The sequence below is a fragment of the Megascapheus bottae genome, chromosome 8 (assembly GCF_031878675.1).
Source record: "Megascapheus bottae isolate mThoBot1 chromosome 8, mThoBot2.hap1, whole genome shotgun sequence".
NCBI lineage: Eukaryota > Metazoa > Chordata > Mammalia > Rodentia > Geomyidae > Megascapheus > Megascapheus bottae.
Window position 1 is genome coordinate 50765524 of NC_143516.1, and position 21431 is coordinate 50786954.

General features: G+C 34.0%; 1 protein-coding gene across 6 annotated transcripts in view; it reads left to right on the forward strand.

Annotated features, from left to right (window-relative positions):
• The window catches only part of Epha7 (EPH receptor A7), a 172154-nt gene extending 157344 nt beyond the window's left edge, over positions 1-14810 (forward strand). For 4 of the 6 annotated variants that reach the window (XM_090338414.1, XM_090338417.1, XM_090338418.1 and 1 more), the window contains exons 14-17: positions 302-451; positions 7145-7338; positions 9369-9524; positions 11204-14014. In XM_090338414.1, the coding sequence (XP_090194540.1) occupies positions 302-451; positions 7145-7338; positions 9369-9524; positions 11204-11318 (615 nt within the window). In that variant the 3' untranslated portion in view covers positions 11319-14014. Of the gene's footprint in view, positions 1-301; positions 452-7144; positions 7339-9368; positions 9529-11203 lie in introns of those variants that run through there. The other 2 variants (XM_090338415.1, XM_090338420.1) reach the window with 2 other exon arrangements.
• The last annotated feature ends 6621 nt before the right edge of the window (positions 14811-21431 follow it).

The window sequence follows — 21431 nt, forward strand, 5'->3', positions numbered from 1 at the left end:
TTATTTCAATGTTCCCTATTTCCTTTGACTTTGCTAGTTACTTTGCTTCATTTTTCTTTGTCTTCTCAGTAAACACTTGTCAGAGACCATACAAAGCCCACTAAGTAGACAAAGTTGCTTTAAAATTTAAAACTGGTAACAAAAGTTGAATAAGAAGATTAGTAACTTTAAATTTAAACTTACAGTGATTCAAGATTGAACTGCCATCCAAATAGAAATCTTTACCCCTGTCTTTGGTTTAACCATAAGTGATCTATAAGGCTATTGTAAATATTTAAATATCAACTTCTCTTTACAACAGGGTGGGAAAATTCCAGTGAGATGGACTGCACCGGAAGCCATCCAATACCGGAAGTTCACATCTGCCAGCGATGTGTGGAGCTATGGAATAGTGATGTGGGAAGTTATGTCCTATGGAGAAAGGCCTTATTGGGACATGTCGAATCAAGATGTAAGTATTATGCTACAGTTAAGATAGTGTCTAACAGATTAATAGCCATTGTTATTGGAACATGTAGGAGATGGCTCCCTAAAGGATAAAAACTGGACTCATAAAAATGTTTTTTTTTTACTTTTCCACAGTATTACCATAAATTATCGTGATAATTTCTATATATTAGTGGTTATTTTATTTTGATTTTGATTTTGTTTTTGAAGAATTACTTTCTCTCTTGCATTTTCAATCTAAATGCCATGGGCTAATAGGGAGACTATCATGGATATTATCTCTCCAAAAAGGTAATGATACTTTGCCTAAGAGCTAAAGCGAGGCTGTTATGTAAGTAAAAGAATTATTTGTAGAGAGGAGGAAAATGAAGATGGTGTTTTACTTTGCCTTTTAAATAGATGTTCTGAAGAGATAATCTGTTTAATTAGGTTTTGAAGATAGTTTGAATTAAAATTTAATTTCATTATAATCTAGACTTTAATGATCAATATTGGTGATGTTTTGAATGCAACCAAGATGAAAATTTCTCAAGATATATATTTTGCCAGTCTTGGGCCTTGAACTCAGGGCCTGAACACTGTCCTTGGGCTTTCTCAAGGTTAGTGCTCTAACACTAAACCCCCAGCACCACTTCCTGCTTTTTTTCTATGTATGTGGTACAGAGGAATCAAACCCAGGTCCTGGTGCATACTAGGCAAGCACTATACAACTAGGCCAAAGTCCTGGCTCTCTGAAGGTATTTACATAATATTTATTAAATATAGAAGTAAGACCATATTAAGTAAAACAACTTATTCTTTGAGAAAAGAAGCTGCCAGACTAGGGAGATACCAATGATATTTTTTTTGTTTTGGTTTTTGCAGTATTGCCATTTGTACTATGTCCTCAGTCTTTCACTTTTGCTAGGCTAATTTGACCACAGACTCACCCATCCATCTCTGTTTTGTGCTGGCTAATAATAATAATAATAATTCAATTATAACTGGAACCCTGATCCTCTCATTCTCAGCCTTCCACATAATTTACTATGACTGGTGCGAACATTACTGTGCCCACTATGGATGAGGAGTATCAGAAACTTTTCCATCTATACTGGCATTAAACTGGAATCCTGACATTCTGTGCCAGCCAAGGAACTAGGAATGTAGGCATGAGCCAAGGGCACTGGGCCCAAGGGACCATTCATGTAGCAATGCAGCATAAAATCAATGTAATTTGATTTTATGAATTTGAACTCACTAAGTGTCCATTATGTAATTCAAGAAGATTCAAACATGGTCAGATTTTTTGTTAATATCCAAATCATAAAACACAAATGAAATATTACTAAATTTACAGTATCAGAAACCCAAGGAAATGCCCTGGATTGAACTAGAAATCTAGTGAAAACTGCAGAATTGTTCAAGAGAGCACTTTGAAAAGCCCAGAAGAAAGGTTTAAGGACATGCATGAATCGAACCAAATGGACACAACTCTATAGCAGAGTTGTGATTCACAAGTGGTGCTTGGAAAGGAAGATTATAATAAAGAAATTGAAGGAATCTAGAAATGTTATAAGTGCTTGGAGTAGAGCGAAAAATCACAAAATACTTAAAAAAAGTTTGTGTTGTCACTTAACAAAGAGAATGTGACAAGAAAACTAGTTTGGAATCATTAACTCTTAAAATATTATAGATATTAGGCAAGTTCGCTACACCTGAAATGGAGTTTCTACTCAAAATACGATTTGCAAGTGTTATATCATATAACTATTTTTATTTATGAAGGACCATATAAACTTCTTACATTATAACTGAGCATTTTTTTGACAAGGGATGTGAAAAGTACTCAGGTGATATTGTTGAGGTTATGTTTCATGCTTCGAATTTCTGCCCTAATGCAGTATTTCCTGCCCCAAAATGGATAAGTTTTTAATGAAAATAAATCTTTTGGTATTTCTAATTGAATGGTCTTAAGAAACCTTGTAATTTGTTAATATATTATTTTGTTTTCATTTTGTGATTCAAAGATGAAAGTCTAAATGATGAGTCTCTTTGGCAGAGGCAAAGTGGTTGATATTTGGCAGGTTTCAATGTCAAAGACTTCACAAACTGTCAGAATGTGGGCAAACAAATCCTTGGGGCCTAGGAAGAGGAATATTTACATTCCCCAGATATTGCATAGAATTTCTTCTGACACCTTCCTTGTAGACTTCTTTCAAACATCAAAGGATTGACAGAAATAGAAGATGGCCAAAATTCAAGGTCCCTATTTTCAAAAATAAACAATGGAAATGATCAAAATGGAAAAATTGAATATTTGTAATTTTAATTTTTAAATTACTTAAGAATTTTTTCTGGAAATGGAATATCATAAATATAGAATTAGTGTATCAATATGAATATTAAATATTTATCAATCAAAAGTGTAGTGTTATGTGATGTTTTGTTCTGAATTCATTATGTAGCATCATCTATTCTTTTTGAAGTTATCAATTAAATTTGAACATATTTATATAACAGTAAAATTCTTAGGTTAGTTTGTTGAATGAAATTGGTTATAAATATAGATCTTATTTAATAATTTCAATATTTTATAGTTAGGTTGTAAAATTATATTGAAACCATTGTGCACTTAATTTGTAGTATTCTAATAGGGAAAATACAATAATTCAAAAATTAAAATTTTCTGTAGAAATCATTTATTTGGCCTCTCTGAAAGTAATTCATAGAGCCTGAAGAATATTATAATCCCTCTTATTAATGGAGAAACTTATGTGTTTATGTGAATATTTCTGAGAAATTTATTTTAATCGTATATATATATGTATACATATGTATATATATATAAATATGAGAGAGAGAAGAATGGTCTTTGTGTGTGTGTGTGTGAATTCAGCTTAGGGCCTTGTTCATGCAAGTATACTCAGCAAGTACTCTAGAGCTGAATTACAACTTTTGCCATCCAAACAGATTTATTAAATGAACCAATTCACTTTGCATTGTTTAAAGTTGGTCGCTAGATGTTTGTCATGGATTTTAGAAAGCCCTCCAATTTCAAATGCATTGGATTTTAAAGGAGTTTTCATAACACATGATGAAAACATGGTGTAAATTGCTGGTTATATTTCTAAGCAAGTCCACAAAATTCCAGGCTGAATGCTGAATAAGATGTGGTCTCTGTAATCACAGTGAGGAAATAGAAAAAGGGTTGATGTAGAAGTCAAGGAGTCTGATAGCTGTCAGGAGGCATTAGTTCCACTCTGGACAGAGAAGTGATGAAGAAATTCTTGGGAAAATAGGATCATGCATGCCTAGACCTACACCCAAACAGAAGGCAACTTGATTAACCCTTGAAGGAACACTCACTTTTGTTTTCATTTACTTATAATTTTATTGAGTTTGAACTATAATAGAAGCAAATTAATCAGGGTATTTATTACTAAAGCCAACTTTAAAGCCTTCATTTTTCAGAATTTGTTGCAGGTATTTATCTTTTTCTTTAGTGACTTTTGAAGAAAAACCTTTTATATGTATAAGAGATCAGTCATAATGGAAAATGAAGAAATTGAAAACACTTAGAGCTAGGTGTCAGTTATAATATTTTGATAGTATGACTTTTTCTTTTTTTATATTTTTATTGTAATTAATAAAAGGGTTACATGATATTTGCCAGATAGAAGGTGCATTAATTCACATACATTGATATCCTTTCACATGTCTTGGTCCCCATTACCCTCCCCCCACCCCCCATTTTGGATTTTTCCCCTTCCCTATCCAATTTCAAATAACCAAATACAAATATATCCAATATATCAGATAACAAAGTGAGATACTGTAACAATATGAGATAACCAAGGGACAGCAAAAGAGATGAGAGATAACATAGTACATTAAGGACAACAATCATTCATTATATGGCTTTTGTTTCAATATCCTAGAGGTCCATTCAATTAGCTTGATACTATATGGCCTTATGTATCAAGTTTTTGCTCTATTGCAAATCTTTGCTATTAGAGCTCAAGGTTTCTACTGGTTATGATGAATGAGGGAAATCATTGAGCCTAAGTTCCTTTGAGTCTGGCTTACTTCACTTAATATGATCTTTTCTAAGTCTTTGCATTTCCTAACAAATGGGGCGATGTCGTTTTTTCTGACAGCAGCATAGAATTCCATTGTGTACAAATACCACATCTTGTGGATCCATTCATCAACTGAGGGACATCTAGGTTGGTTCCATATCTTTGCTATGGTGAATAATGCTGCAATGAACATTGATGTGCTAGTGGATTTAGTATGCCCTAGTTTCTGGATGGTTGGGTAAATGCCAAGTAGTGGAATTGCTGGGTCATAGGGGAGCTCTATGTTTAGCCTTTTGAGGCACTGCCATACTGCTTTCCATAGTGGTTGAACGAGTTTGCACTCCCACCAACAGTGTAGTAGTGATCCCTCCTGGCCACATCCCCTTCCAGCATCTGTTGTTATTAGTTTTCCTGATCCTGGCCATTCTAACTAGAGTGAGGTGGAATCTTAGAGTTGTTTTGATTTGCATTTCTTTTATGACCAGAGATGTTGAGCATTTCTTCATGTGTCTGTAGGCCATTTTTGTTTCTTCTTCAGAGAAGACTCTCTTTAAGTCTTTGGCCCATTTTTAATGGGATGGTTGTTACTTGGGAGATTAGTTTTGGAGTGATTTAATTTTTTGAGCTGTTGATATATTTTAGATATGAGGCCTTTGTCTGTTGTATGATTGGTGAAGATCTTCTCCCACTTTGTAGGCTTCCTAACTAATTTACTAGCTATGTCCTTTGCCATGACTTTTTCTGTATATAACACTGGAGGCAAGTTATTCTTTCTTTAATTCACCAAGACCAGATGAATTGCTAATTTTACTAACATCTTACAATAAGCTAATAAAAAGTTAAGCTTTTCATAAATATATGGAACAGATAATGTCTTAGAGCATGCATTAAGTCATTGAAGAACATTGAAAAAATAATTGCAACTAAATTTATTCTTAGCTAAATTGTGAGCCCTGGGTATTAATTCCCTTTAAAAATCTTCATAATTTAGGTCTTTATATATAAATAATTATGATATAAAAAATTTGATTGTTTGTAAAACTTTGACATAATCCCAAAAGTGAAGGTCAGGATATTTATTGGATGAAATATAGGTCCTGTTATTTTGAAGTTAATAAAATGGAAAATAGCACTGAGCAGAGGACAGAAGCCAATCTTTTTATATTCTGTTCTAAGTTATTACAGGTCCTTTATGGGAGTCTTTCTATAATCTTATCCTCTTAATCACAGTGGAGTAATCTAGATGCATGTCTCTGCATAACTTTTCTTTTATCCCTAAGTGTTTCTTAACATTATATACAAGAATCTCAACTGGGTCCCTGAAGTCTTTTCACAAAATGTTATTCACCTTTCACTTCCTATTCATCTGGTAATTGAAAAGGCTTGTTGGTTTTCTTTTGTTGTTGTTGTTGTTGTTGGATGGCACCAGGACTTCTAATCACAGCCTCATTCAGCTTTCCTGTGTGCTTGCTTGGCTAGTTCTCTAACACCTGAGCTACATCTTCAGTCCAGTTTATTGCTTACTAAGTAGAAATGAACTCTTCCAGAATTCTCTGCCCTTTTAGCTTTCAGCTCTGATCCTCTGGATCTCAGCCTTTGGAACAGTGAGAATTACAGGCCTGAACATCCATTACTAGGCTTAGATTTTTTCCCCCTTATACTTGTTATTCATTCTCACATACATTTGAATTCTATAAGCCTGTCTTATTTGTATTGCTAACTTCCTTGAATTAGCTTTGCAATGTTTCTTAAATTAGTATCTTTTTTTAATTTTTAGGATTTTTCTTTTCTTCTGATTGATAAGTAAGCTTTCTTTCTAGTTACCTTATACAGACGTTTATGCAAACCTAGTTCTCTCATTTTTAATTAACCTTCATGCCTTGGTAGGAGCAGGATCTTGGTCATGTTATTAGTTTACATAAAAATAGGCTGCCTATTTATTAAGTTTTCTAGCCAACACATTTAGTCATCAAGTCCCGATTTGTAGAATCTCCCAGTTTCTGGGTATGGTTTAAAGCTAAACCTCTCACATCCATCTGGAGCTTCACTGAATGTGAAGTTAGTAAAAAGGCAGCTTCCTCTTATGAACCATTACTAATTGACTTTACTGTATCTCCACATTGAACATTAAGCTCCCTATTGTTTTAAAAGCAGTGCCTGTGGATTGGTAATGTATTCCTTCACTGTGTACAAGCTTTCATCTGCTGTTTGAAATTGTCATTTGCTTTCAACAAGAAGTGCATCTTAAATGGCTTACTCTGTATGACTCAATTTTCTTTTCTATTCTCATTTTTAAATCATAGGTACATTTGTACATTTAGAATGATACTCAAGAAAAACAGTTCCATGACATAGACTTTTTGGAAGCCTCCTGATATATATTTCCATCTATTATACTTTGAATGAGCTTAATTACTTAACTGGAAAATGTCATCATATCCTATACTTGATGAACCCTATAATAATGTGCTTGTTATTTATGGTTGTTTTCGGGGTGGAGAGAAGCTGTCAATCTATAGCAGAGCAACATGCCTCTTTCTTTTGTGGATAAATCATTTTGCCTACCAAATGAGTCATTTCATTGTGGTTGAACCTCAGTTGCAATAGTAATATTCCAATGTCCTTTTGTTTATTAGGTTATCAAAGCAATAGAAGAAGGTTATCGCTTGCCAGCACCCATGGACTGCCCAGCTGGTCTTCACCAGCTAATGTTGGACTGTTGGCAGAAGGAACGTGCTGAACGGCCCAAGTTTGAACAGATAGTTGGGATTCTTGACAAAATGATTCGAAACCCCAATAGTCTAAAAACTCCTCTGGGAACATGTAGTAGGTAAGAATTCCCAAAAGGAATAGAAGTGAATGAAACTCAAATATTCATGTGAACTGTACCCCAACAGCAGATCTTTTGTGTCCAGTTATACGTGTATATTAATCACATAGTGCTTACTGAAGAGGTTTTTTTTTTTCAGATGGTCTTTCATTAATTACTGGTTAAAGAGAATCCATTTGTTCTTCACTTTGGATATTTTGAGTTTGTCTATCTTTAGCAAGCTTTTAAATTAGAATTTTGTGATAAGGTAGCATTTACTATTTTTGGATGAAAATTGTTACATGGATTTTACTACTGAATCTTTGGTGTCTGCCACATGCATGTTGCTTCTTTTACTATGTTGCTTTGAATTATTGAATGAGATTGTTCTGAGAAGTGAGAGTATGCAGATAACGCAACAGATGATTTTAAAAATTTGTCTTTTAGGGTATCAATGTTTGTGAAGTTATGCACATTCTAGCTGGTATAATGTACCCTTCTATTAATCACAATAAAAAACGAAACATAAGAAATCTTAAAACTATAATTTCATGATGACAATTATTGTTCTAGGAGCACCATCTTTTTAAAAAATTTTATTGTTAGAGTGATGTACAGAAGGGTTACAGTACAGTTACATTCATCAGGTAATGGGTACATTACTTCTTGAATATTGTTACCCCTCCCCAAGGTTTTCTCCTGTTTTCGCTCCCCCCACAACCCCTTCCCACTCATTCCCTTACCATCCCTTTTGCAAATAAACAAATAAACTTATATACAATAAAAAAAAGAAATTTGTCTTTTAAAGTGTCCCTTCAGTTCCTGCACTTGCACTGTTGCACTGTGTGTCATTGTACATGTTCCTTTCATTCAGCTTCCAGGTACGCCTGATGCTGTGATCTACAGGTGGTATATTTGACTCTGGTTGATGGTGCATTAGCTCCCAAGGTGCTTGCAGGAGTCATTCATACTACAGATGTGTAATGGTCTCAACAGCATCTTTATGGCCCAAACAAGTTAGAACCCAGCCAAATGCGTTTTCTTTTATCTCAGATTCTTTTTTTATTAGATAATTTTTATTCCATTTTTAGGGGTTTTAATATGTTGTAGAGATATTTTTGTTTTGGATTGATTTCTTGATTTTTTTCTTCATGCATTTTTATTGATATTATAAAGGTCATGTACAGAGGGCTTATAGTTACATAACTCAGGTAAAGAGTGCATTTCTTTTTGGACAGTGTCACACAGTCTCACACTCTCTCCCATGTTTTCCCTGCCATCACCTCTTACACGTTGTGTAGTTTATTTTCTACAGTGTCTACTGAGTACCACAACTTCATTTGTTTACTTTTTGGCCCACCATTTGTGTGAATCTCCTCCCCTTACACTCCTACAGAAAGATAAATGAACAAATAAGACAAAAGGAAATGAAATCAAAGCCATCAATGAATGGAGTTCAATTTGATAAATATTTTTCAAATACACATAGGATTTGTGCCTGAATATCCTCCTTTGCTTTAATTATGTGTGAATTCCAAGAGACCTGTATAGTTTATCATATCCCAGTGTATTGACCATCCAGTGTGTTTACTTGCAGATTTGTAGGCTCATTCTAGCTAACACAATGAAGGAAAACATGCAACCCACATTTCTTTGGGTCTGGCTAACTTTGTTTAATATAATTTTTCCCAAGTCTTTCCATTTTCTCAGGAATGAGGCAATATCATCCCTCCTGATGGAAGCATTGACTTCCATTTTGTATATCTGTGCAACATTTTCTCGATCCATTTGTCCACTATGGAGTATCTGGTTTGTTTTCATATCTTGACTATGATAGAAGCAAAGGAAAGAACTTTTGCATTTAAGAACACAGCCTAGTGACCATGACATAAAATTTAACTCCAGGAATCTGTAGTTATTGGGTAACTGAATGTTTTTTATTCTTTGATTCAATTAAAATATTTAACTTTATTCTCTATGCCATCATTATTCTTTCAGCCAGTAAGTCCTTTTATTGGAAATATTTATTTTTCTGTTCTGTTCATATCTAGACCAATAAGTCCTCTTCTGGATCAAAACACTCCTGACTTTACTACCTTTTGTTCAGTTGGAGAATGGCTACAAGCTATCAAGATGGAAAGATATAAAGATAACTTCACAGCAGCTGGTTACAACTCTCTGGAATCAGTGGCCAGGATGACTATTGAGTAAGCTTCAACTTCTTTACAATTTAAGGGTGTGTTGAGTTATGCCCTATATACTAAAGAGATATGGATTACCAAAATCAAAGGAAAAAGTTTTTTTCTTTTAAATTAAATACTTTATAAATAGGTCTTTAAATAAATATATAGATAGATGGACTTATATATATAAACATACTCATAGTAACTATTTTATTAAGTCTATAGTTACCATATTTATTTGATAAATGCTGAGTTGACGACCTAACTTGATCAAGGAGTAAGGGACATCTAATTTGTTTCCATAGCCAATGTCTATAGGCTGCCCAGGGAGGCTGTTTTCTGCTATTAACATAGTAATGTATTATTTAAATTCCTATTTACTGAAGAAACTTATTCCAAAACAACTGGAGATGGTTGTCAGCTTGAAGTTAAAAGAAGTAAATTTTACCCTTTAGCAGTATCACAGCTTGTGTGATCTTAGAAATATCTATTTTCAGTTTCATGAAGGAGAGGAAAAGCCAGGAAGCAAATAATACTCTTTCTAGTATGAAACACATGTACATAAATTTAAGCATTAGCACACTATCTCATTGAGGAGTTTCTGTTTTGCTTTTGTTTTTGTTTGGTTTTTGTTTCCTAACTGATAAATTGGTATGGTTAGTATACTTCTCCCTGGATTTCCAAAGTAATCTACACTCCTGAAAAACTATGTTTCTCAAAGTCAATGATAGGACATTCTGTGATTTTGTACGAATGCAAGATTTTATTTCCTCCTAAATAACAGAACTCAACCATTCTGGCTATTAGGCAAGGCAGAAAACTTCATATTAATTTTAGTTAACTTATGTTCAACTTAAGCTGTTAAAAGTAGCTAAAACCTGTTTTAAAACATATATTTAGCTTTTGAGCTTGGCTTGAATGGCTCATGACTGCAATCCTAAGGAAGCTAAGATCTGAGGATCATTGTTTGAAGACAGTCAGGACAAGAAAGTCCCTGAAAGTATTGTTTCCAATTAGCTACCAAGAAAAAGCTGGAAATGGAGCTATGGCTCAAGTACTGAAATGCTAGCTTTGAACAAAACAGCTCAGGCACTATGCTCAGACCCTGAGACTTACGACTATTACAAATAAATAAGTAAATAAATGAAGTCTTTTTTCCCCCATATCGATTTATCTGAACTGAACTGAATTGAATCAAGTAGTTAGCCAAATTGAGTATATAATAACTCCAAATAACCCATATGATCATTAAACTCAATAATGTGTCAGGTCATTGGTGTTTCCTGATCTTTCCACTGGGTTCTAACTAGCATTTCCATTCATAATGAACTCTATGTTTAAAATTAGTTGACTTAAACCAAATAAGGTTCAAGTGTACATTTCCACCAACATTTCCTATCCTTGTAATTTGATGATTGTTTTTTAGATTTTAGTAAACTCTTACCTACATTTTCAGATTAGTTTTAAAAAGTAAAATAGAAAAGGTAACACCTTGCAAATGGAAAGCCCGAAGAGAATTTTCCTTTACAAAGGATAATGTCTGTGCCAGTTCCCAAATGGTCCACTGTGGGAACAGTATTTTAACTCCCAAAGACAGAAAGTTATGACATGTTGAATTATGATACATAGAGGAATTGATTAAGGGGTTGGTGAGAGTGGAGAATCTGTAAGGTACCTAATGAAAGTTGATTTGTGTTTTCCAGGGATGTGATGAGTTTAGGGATCACACTGGTTGGCCATCAAAAGAAAATCATGAGCAGCATTCAGACTATGAGAGCGCAAATGCTCCATTTACATGGAACGGGCATCCAAGTGTGATAAGCATTTCTCCCTTAGCAGGGAGCATACGGACTACAAGAAAACAGTACTGGCCTTCAGTATATGCATAGAATGCTGCTAGAAGACAGTTGATATACTGGGTCCCTCCTACCATGAAGAGAAGATTTAAGAAGCACCTATAGACTTGAACTCCTAAGTGCCACCAGAATATATATATATATATATATATATGTGTGTGTGTGTGTGTGTATATATATATATATATATATGGAAATTTAGGATCCACCACTGGTGGCCAGGAAAACAGCAGTGACAATAAACAATGTACTACCTGAAAAACATCCAAACACCTTGAGCTCTCTAACCTCCTTTTTATCTTATAGACTTTTTAAAGTGTACATAAAGAATTTAAGAAAGAATATATTTGTCAAATAAAATCATGATCTTATTGTTGAAATCAATGAAATATTTTCCTTAAATATGTGATTTCAGACAATTCCTTTTTAAAGTCATTTGTGTTGATTCTTCATAAGGACTTTGTTTTAGAATGCCGTTTATAGCTTTGGACCTTTTGAGTGTTGAATCTATGACACATTACTACACTGGGTACCTTTGAAAGAATCTCAAATTTAAAAGATGAAAACATGCAGCATGCTTGAAGATCTAAGTTAGTCAAAACATTGGTATCCATGCTGTGCCATTCTATTCTGTTTAGTTAGTGCTGCTTTACTATTGTTTGCTAATTGGCAGGTAGTCTCAAAAATGTAAGTTGCCAAGAGCTCTGATATTTTTTAACAAGAAAATTTTTTGTAAAAATCAGACAACACACTAACTTTTCGATGGAAATTAAAGCAATAATGATCCATAAATACTATAAAGCACTTTTAACAGATTGTTTATAGAGGATTTTACTAGACAGAATTTAATGAAAAAAATCAAATTTTAGGTTTACTTGTATAATGAAATGACGAGGCCCTTGACCTTGATAATGTCAGTGAAAGGCAAGCCTCTGAACATAAGAACTATCCAGTGTTATCTAAAATTTAATCTGAGCACATCACGAGTCTTTCAATCGTGTGACATTAAGAAACTTAGGAGAAATTGTTGGCATATATTTTATATTCTTTTTTTCTTATTGCTGAATGCAGCCTAAACACAAAAGTAAATAATTATGTTTTATATTAGAACTGAAGCATGAGAAAGACAAAAGGGGGCAGTTCACAATTTTCACCTTTCAAGAACAAATTTACTGTATAGAACCTCGCCATTGCAGTTACAGACAAAACAAAGGTCTTTTATTTGTGAACACTGATGCAAGAAACCTGTTAAATGAAAGAACTCTTTTTTTTTTTTCTTTAACCCTAGGTGGAAGAAGTGAAGGATCTTGTTTTTCTTTGGAAACTTTATTTATTAAACTATATGATTTGATTACTGTGTTAGAATTCCATAAGCAATAATTAAATGTGTCTTTATAGATATTTCAGGAATGTATACATAGTGTGAGTAATGCTTTCAAAAGTTTTGAAAATCATGAACTACCCCAGAATTGAACTCTGTTGTATTTCCAAAGAAAATTGGGCTGTTTATAATGGTTTTAATAGAGAAAGATCCCAGGGGTCTTTGATGATGTGGACATCCATCCACAAGCAAACAGACAAATAATAGAAACGATATCTGTAAATGTTCCTTTGTAAAACTTGTACATTTTATTTATACTGTCTTGTTTTGTACACACATTTGTCTGTAGTGGGCTCTGAATACATTGAAAATGCACTATATTTTTCTATTTTTCCTTGCAGAGCATCACAAAAGAACAGGTATTTTCAGTGCTACATAATGTGTTTTCCCACATTTAGGACCAAAGATGGCTATAGAAAAACTCAAATGGATTGCTTCCCAAACCCCTCCCCAACCTTTTTTTCTTTTAAATCACTGTACAGTTTTATCTGATATTTTAATTTATTTTTGATTCACTAGATAAAAAAATCATTTTAATTTCACAAAAATGTTTTTGTCCCTGAAGAAAGACAATAATCTGTAAAAATAATAATTTTAATTAGCATAATACAGTCACATAGACACTTCCATTTGTAATCTTTGTAATAGACTGTAAATATATTTTTGGAACTATAACACAATGTGCTTGAGGGTTATTTTTCAGTGTCTGCAGTGTATTCAAGTGTTTATACTAAGTACAGCACTTTACAATTCTAATCAGTAGCATTGGCCTTTGGGAGAATGAGTGAAAGAGTTTGAGTGAGTGTTCTTAATTCCGATTGGATTCTGGACTCACTAATGATAAAATTCTTTTCTTGTTCATAGCTTAAGGTGCTTATTTTTTCTATTAAAATTAAATTAACAAAAAAGCCATTCTAGAAATAGAAGACATAGTATGGTACATGCAAATGGTGTCTTTCCTGCTTTTTCTAGCACTAGATTTATAGTTGAGTAGTCTTTCTTGAGTAGAAGGGCAGACTAAATTTTTTTTTGACTTTTTTTTTCAAAACTAACTTTTTCCTTCAGCAATATACCTCATCTGCCTTAAATTTTTTACAGCTCTTTACAGGGAAAGGGAGAAGGGAAGGGAAAGACACACAGCACAATAGGAAGTATATAACTTCATCACTATCTCTTGTTTGTAGGTTTCTTTTCCAAATCAACACTATGATTTTGAAGTACATGCGTGAAACAAATATGAAGACAAAAAGAATTAACCTTGTAATGCTGATTGTAATATGCTCTTCCGGAAAGAGATAAGATGGTATCATGATAAGAATGTACAACTTGCACCTTGAAATCTTTTTTGATAAATTAGTGCTCAGGGGAGGAAAAGTAAAGAAAGAGAACGTCATACATGGAATCATAAAAATTATAGACATGCAAAAGAAAATGGCCTCCTTGATTTCATAGAGCCAGTCACCTTTTATAGAATGCTGTCTACACACTTGGCCTGTGTTTTGCATTCGGTACTAAAATAAAAGTAAAATGATTACATCTAAAGCTAACATTTTCTCAGCCATCAATCTGGGCCTTGTTTTACTAGAACTGGTGGTTTATGCTTGTCAGAGCACTATTAGTTGAATCATATTGTATACTTATGTAATCTACATTAGCTAGTACTATTTAGGACTCTATTTTAATTGCTCCTCTTATCCGTGTTTTTAAGACAATGAAATGGTGTAATTCACCTCTCTTTTTTATTTAGGTAATGCTGATATTCTCCCTTTTGTTTCCTGAGTAGCCTAGACCTGTGCTGCTCACCGATGTGCATGTTCCAATAAATTACTGATGTGTATTTTTTTTTTTTGCTATATGTAGAGAAATCATGGGGAACTCGGGGCGAGATGTGCTTTTTGTTGGATGAATTTTGTCCCTCCTTGCCTAAGAATTACTACAGGGGTCATCCTTTTATAAGGACAAACTGCTTTTGAACAGTGTCTTCAATGTATCAAGCACAAATAACTCTTTCTTCAACACAAATCATAAGTCTCTTTTTACCAGCTTAAAATAATAAACGAGTCTATTAGACAATGTAAAGAAAATCCTGTCTCTAGTCATTGGTGAATTCCTTTATGTCCCTTCTCCATTCTTTATTTTCTTGCTTAATGTCATGAGAAGAGATAACATTTTACTGAACTATTCCACAATACAAAGAAGAATATGGACTAACTTTAATATTCCCTTATTCTTTCAAGCTCATTTGCATTCCAACTTTGTTTCACCTTAATAAACAATGACCAGATCATACAACTACCTTCAAAGCGCCACACTTTAACATTGTAGTTAAAACATTTTTTGTGTGCCAGTCTCGGGGCTTGAACTCCAGACATCGGCACTGCCCCTGATCTTTTGTGCTGCAACATAAATGTTATACCAGTTGAACCACTGCTCTACTTCCAGATCTTTAGGTGACTAATTAGAGATAGAGTCTCTTAGATTTTCCTGCCCAAGCCAGCTTAGATCTGAGCCTCCTAAGTAGCTAGAATGATAGGTATGATCCACCAGTACACGCCTTAAAAGCTGTTTTGTTTTTTGAAAGTACTTCAACATGATAACAATATTTGTATGTGAAAAGAAATAATAATTTCATTGGACCATGAGAGGAATATTAAATGACTGACATAATGGACCAGACAACTTGGAAGATATTTCTGTTTTTGCCAGTGGATGATGAAAACAGAATTCACAGCACATGGGAGGGGGGAAGTGATTCAGCGATTCAACATTAACACTAAATCAATGATCATTTCTATTTCACCTAAGAGGAAGAAAGCTAAGTACTCTTACAGCAGCAACATTTTGAACTTTGCAATGAATAGCAAAAGGCTTCAAAAAAAAATAATCATGGTCAAGGACAAGTTCAGGATTTCTTACTTACCATTGCAATTCTGATGCTGATGTGCAGAGTAGGCTGAACTAAAGTTCAAAGAAAATCTTGTAACATGTACCTCTGCCTCCTATTCCTAGTATATATGCTAATGAGTAATGTGCTTGGAGTTACAAGTCCTGAATGAGGACTAGGAAAGAACCAATGAACAATGCTCTTGTTAATTTCACGTGGTGATAATTACATAGCTGACTGCACTGAAGGATAGCCCTGAAATTATCTAATTATCTCTTAAAGTACTAGATTTAGAGGGGCTGCAAAACGGCACTAACCAGAACTCTTTTTTCCAGAATTATAAAGGCATTACTTACAAAAATAAAATCCCATCCTTAAATGAAAATTATATATTAAACTTATGAGTCATCAGTAATCATTTTTGTTAACACATACATCTCCTATTTTCACCCTTTGCTGAATATTTTCAGCTACAATGCAAACTGAGGGTAGATACTGAAGAAAAATATTGAAACAAAAAAAACTTCTAAATGCAAAATTCATGGCGACATTCACATTCCAGTCAATAGAGTGCATGGTACCTGGCAATTTCTCTAGCTGCTATACACTGAGCAACATCATCTGGGTCTTGTTTAAGTGTCCTGAATTAACTACACCTATTCTTGTCTTTGTTCTGCCGCTGACACTCCATCCTCACTTTAAAAATACTGAGCAAGAGAAAAAATATTTTAATGAGAATTCTATGTTTGATTAAAATTAGCTGATGAGTTTTTTCTTGTGTTCCATGAATGAATATAATTAAATCTGTAAATAATAAATGATCTTTTCTGATTGGCCTTGGGGTTAAAAATAATATAAATAAATTCATCTGGTTGAACATAGATTTGCAGCATAAAAGTTTTATGGGTATAAGGAAAGCTAGTTGAGTATTGTGTAGATTGGCAACAATAGAATGGCTTCCTTAAGTGGGAAACAGCAGTGGAAAGTCTTAAATTTGATGATTTTGGAAAAGTAATCATATAGGTTATTTTTTTTGCAATCTTTCATCCACATCAAGCAGAGTTCTATCAGCCATTACCTGTGTATGTATTTCACAAATATTCCAGGTTTCTATTACTAAAGCCTGTGGTGTGCTTTTACTTTTAAAACTTACAAACAAAATTTGATGTGTTTATAGACTTTTACATATAACTAAGATAAGTACACTAGGATTTTTATCATATGGGATAGAAATGGATGTGTTTCTCTTCCTTCAAGAGACTCAGAAAAAAAAAAACACTTTTAAGTAACCTTGATTCTAGTTTAACTTAGTATAAACTGTTCAAGTCTCACCATTTTGCTACAAAGTAAAATGAATAACAAAACAAATTTTAGGGAAACAAATAGAGAACAATAAAACCACATGTACAGAACTGGTATTCCTATAAATTACATGCTTATATACTGTTTCCCAATTTTTGAAATGGGGCAAACAACTCATGAGCAGTTTAAAATGTGATATGAATTTATAGCTATTGTATTGAAATATAAATCCCACAGCAAATTATTTAAAATGAGCTGTAACTCTAATGTGATATTTCTTTGTCAATATACCAGAGGTAGGCAATGTTTTTATAAAATATCAAAAAAGAATATCAGGCTAAAATACACTCTTTCCAGAGGAGTGAAATTTGCATCTTGCTTCAACACACATTTCCAGGAGTGCTTCCAGGGATCTTGTGGGCTGGAGATTTTATAGTAATTCCATGTTACACTTAGCTACTCACCACGTTCATGTGAATTTACCAGAATTCTGTTTAACAAAATCAGCAGGAGCCTGGCACTACATGCAGATATGCTTTGCTTCACCTGACAAGTAAGCAAGGGCTAATACATGAGTTTCTCTTCCTATTTTGAGAGCTCCTCTTATCATAAAGAAGTATCTATTAGATAAGGTTTGGTATGAAGCCAGTGAGAACCTTTCAGTTCTGATGAAACAAATCCATCAAACAATATTATTCTCCAGATTTAAAGAACAAATAATACTATATCTTTTTAAGCCAAAGACAAATTTTCAAAAATTATGAAAGACATTTAGGAAAAATTAATGGAGAAGTAACCCAAAAGCTTGATTGGCAGTTTTGACCAGAAGTACATGTGGAAGAAATGACGGAACCATGGCTTATAAGTGGTTTAGGAAATATAAATCAACTACTTATCTCTGAATCAGAATCGTTGTTGTTTTTTGTTGTTGTTGTTGTTGTTTTTTTTTTTTTTTTTTTTTTTTTTGCCAGTCCTGGGCTTGAGCTCAGGGCCTGAGCACTGTCCTTGGACTTTCTCAAGGCTAGAGCTCTACCACTTGAGCCTCAGCACCACTTCTGGCTTTTTCTAGGTATGTGGTACCGAGGAATCGAACCTGGGTCTTCGTGCATGCTAGGCAAACACTTTAACCACTAGGCCAAACTCCCAGCCCTCTGAATCAGAATCGTAAAATGGACTTCCATATTTCCAAATATTTGTTCTTCCTCCACTTTCCAAATATGGAATACCCTACCCTTCAAGACAACTCAAAAGCTATTTTCTCTCAGCTTTCACTGATACTAGAGCCAGAATTAATTCCCTTCTCCACTTTGCTTTCACTGCCAGCAATGTGATTATACAGCCATGTTCTCTTGGATTACTTATGTGTCTCTCTTCTCCTAGATCAAATGCTCCTGAAAGGTAGAAAGCTAAATTCGTTGTTTTCTGTCCTCAGGGACTTCAAAGTTTGTGGTACTCAGTAGACACTCTATAAATATTTTAGATTCCTTGAAGTGTAAATTAATTCAATTTTGTTTTTCTTAAAAGGTAACAAAGATCAGGTGCTCTGAAGGATAAATGAGGAGCAGTGAAGGTGGTGGTGAAAACTCTGTCGAGGGAGAAAAGTAATTTGGGAGCACGGATGGATGCTTCTGTGACAGGCAGGGACAGCAGGCATATCCCCAGGGAGAGGAAAGGCAAGGCACATCATTGAAATGTGAAATCTGCAAGGAACTGATTAGTAAACAAGACCAGGAGAAGTATTTCCCAGATGTCCAGAAGGAAGTGGGGGTGGTATGGACTGTAAATATCTGGACAACATGAAAGGACTTGAAATCAAGTGGAAGACTCTAGACTTGATGAGAGAAGAGATGAACCATTACTTGTCAATGCTTCCTGTTATGAGGCTGGTGAGAATGGTTAGTAGCATGCAGAAGCATGGGATATGTGATTTTAATAACTTAAAATGATACCTATAAAAGGGACAACAAATTATCTTTCCTCTGTAAGGAAAGGACCCCTCATGCAAAACATATTAGTAATTTTATGTTTTCAGCTACCAGTCTGCATGTTTTCTTAACATTCTTCATGAGAAGGCAGCAATAATTATGGATCATTTGTGACCTATAAATGAGTGAACCCTAGAACCTGTACATTCATTTCCATTACTACATGTGTAATAATATATGTACTATTAGTGATATTTCTTCATGAAAAAGTTGTCAGACTGACTGATACTCAGAAAGTACTTATAAAATTATCAAGTGCAAGAGTAAGTAGGCCATTAGTTCATATATATATATATATATATATATATATATATATATATAGCATATACATATATAATTTATATGCATGGTTTTTTTCTATTTAACATCCATAAATACAGTTGTCAATTCTGAGTAGCAATTTACTGACTAATATCTTGTAGACTACAACTTAAGTGTTTATGACCCCAAATCCATCTTTATCTTTTATTCAAATTTTAAAAAAAAAATCACTTGATGTGTCTCTCAAATCACTACCAGAATAGTCAGACTTCTTTCATTTGTGTATAGCTCCAATGGTATGTCTAATTTTGCATGTAAAGGCTATTCACTGGAGCTGGAAGTGGTGCTATGGTTCAAGTGGTACAGCACTATCTTTGAGCAGAAACTGGCCAAGGGCAGTGCCTAAGCCCTGAGTTCAAGCTCCAGGACTGGGGAAAAAAAGACTATCCAATGGAACTGAATCTTAAAAACTCAACCTACAGAGTTGTATCTCAGATAATTTAGGCTGAGTTTAGTCATTCTGAGACCATAGATTCTTAGTATCTTCATAACATATCTACAAAATTTGAGAGACCTCAGTATTCAAGAATCTCATATGAGGTGATTGTATAAAAGCATTATGGTTATGTTCAGTTAACTGCTCATAAATTTGGAATATATGTGTACAAACACACACACATATAGTCATTCTAATAGTTAAAATATGGCTCCTGTCATTATAGATTCTTATTTCTTTTCCTCTTAAATGATATTGCTTATTTTCCTCATCTTATGTTTATTTCTCTTTTTTAGCAAAACATCTGTAAGTCTCTAGTAACATATACATAGTACTTAGCCTGTTTTCCTGTGCTTAACATTCTTAAACTATACACCTTCATGGCTTATTCTGTTTCTTTAGGTTTCCTAAGTATACTAAGGTACTCACATGGTGATGGTTTCTGTCCTCTGCTCCCCGACTACCAGTAGACCCTGCTCTCTGACTCAGAAGGTAGAGAGGTTGTCTTGACACTCACTTATGCTATTGGAAAAATTCAAGTTCTTCCACTAAAAATCTGAATTTCATGATGGTTTTGTAATCAGTGGTAGAGGTAATTCAGTAGTGGATATATCAATATATTTCTTACTTTCCTTTCTTAAATAGAATCTAGTGTCCCATTTAATAAGTTAAAACTATTATGTTGAGATCCAAGAAGAAACTGCATACATAGCACAATAAAAAAAAAAAAAAAAAACTAAGAGAGGGCTGGGAGTTTGGCCTAGTGGTATTGTGCTCACCTAGCATGTACAAAGACCCAGGTTCTATTCCTAGGTACCACATACATAGAAAAGAGCTGTAAATGGTGCTGTGGCTCAAGTGATAGAGCTCTAAGCTTGCGAAAACCCAAGGAGCCCAAGCCCAGGACTGGCAAAAAAAAAAAGAAAAAAAAAGAAAAAAAGAAAACAAACTACAAATTCTCAGCATTAGAAGTAGATGTCCTAGATTTACTGATTGCTTGACATTTGGCAGAACGTTTTAATTGCATTAAACTCAATTTCTACATTTATTCTACCAAAGATGTCTGTCTTGTTTTTTAGCCTCCAATGACTTTATGAAGATTACATGAAAATCAAATAGAAACACAAGTTCTTAATAATATTAAGTAATCTTGGTGATTTCATCTTTTTTTCTCAAAAAAAAGATTGCCATCATCTTGCTAATTGTCTTCTCATATACATTCATTTAGCCTCATTAATTCTAAAGGATGTACATAGGAAAAAGCATTGATGTTTTCTTATTTAGAAGTGTGTGTTGTATTTTCTTGTTATTTCATTTTCTAACTTCCTTGTGACTTTTCAGGCTTCACGTCTTGGATGCTGCCTAGCTCATGAATGTCTCGATAATCAATCACTTCTTTGCTTTTGCTTCAGTGGCTTGCAATCAAGCAAAGGCTCAAGTTGAATTTTTTTTTATTTATTTTTGTTTTTTAGCTACTGAGGCTTCTAGTGATCTTGCAGCATGTAACTTGCAAGGTCTCTTAATCTTATAAACTAAATCATGTCCTTTCTCTCCCCAAAGTGCATTCCATGTATCTGCTCTGTCAGTTCACCTGGTGTTGTTGACCTTCGTTAATTCTCTGTGTTAGCCCCTAGGTTACAGAGAGTGGGTTATTCAGTACCTGCGGAAGCTGCCAGAACTTCACAACTGTAACTTCTGCATAAATAAATAACATTTGCCTGTTCTATACTGCCCCAGGCTATAGCAAAGCTTGATTTCTCCATGTT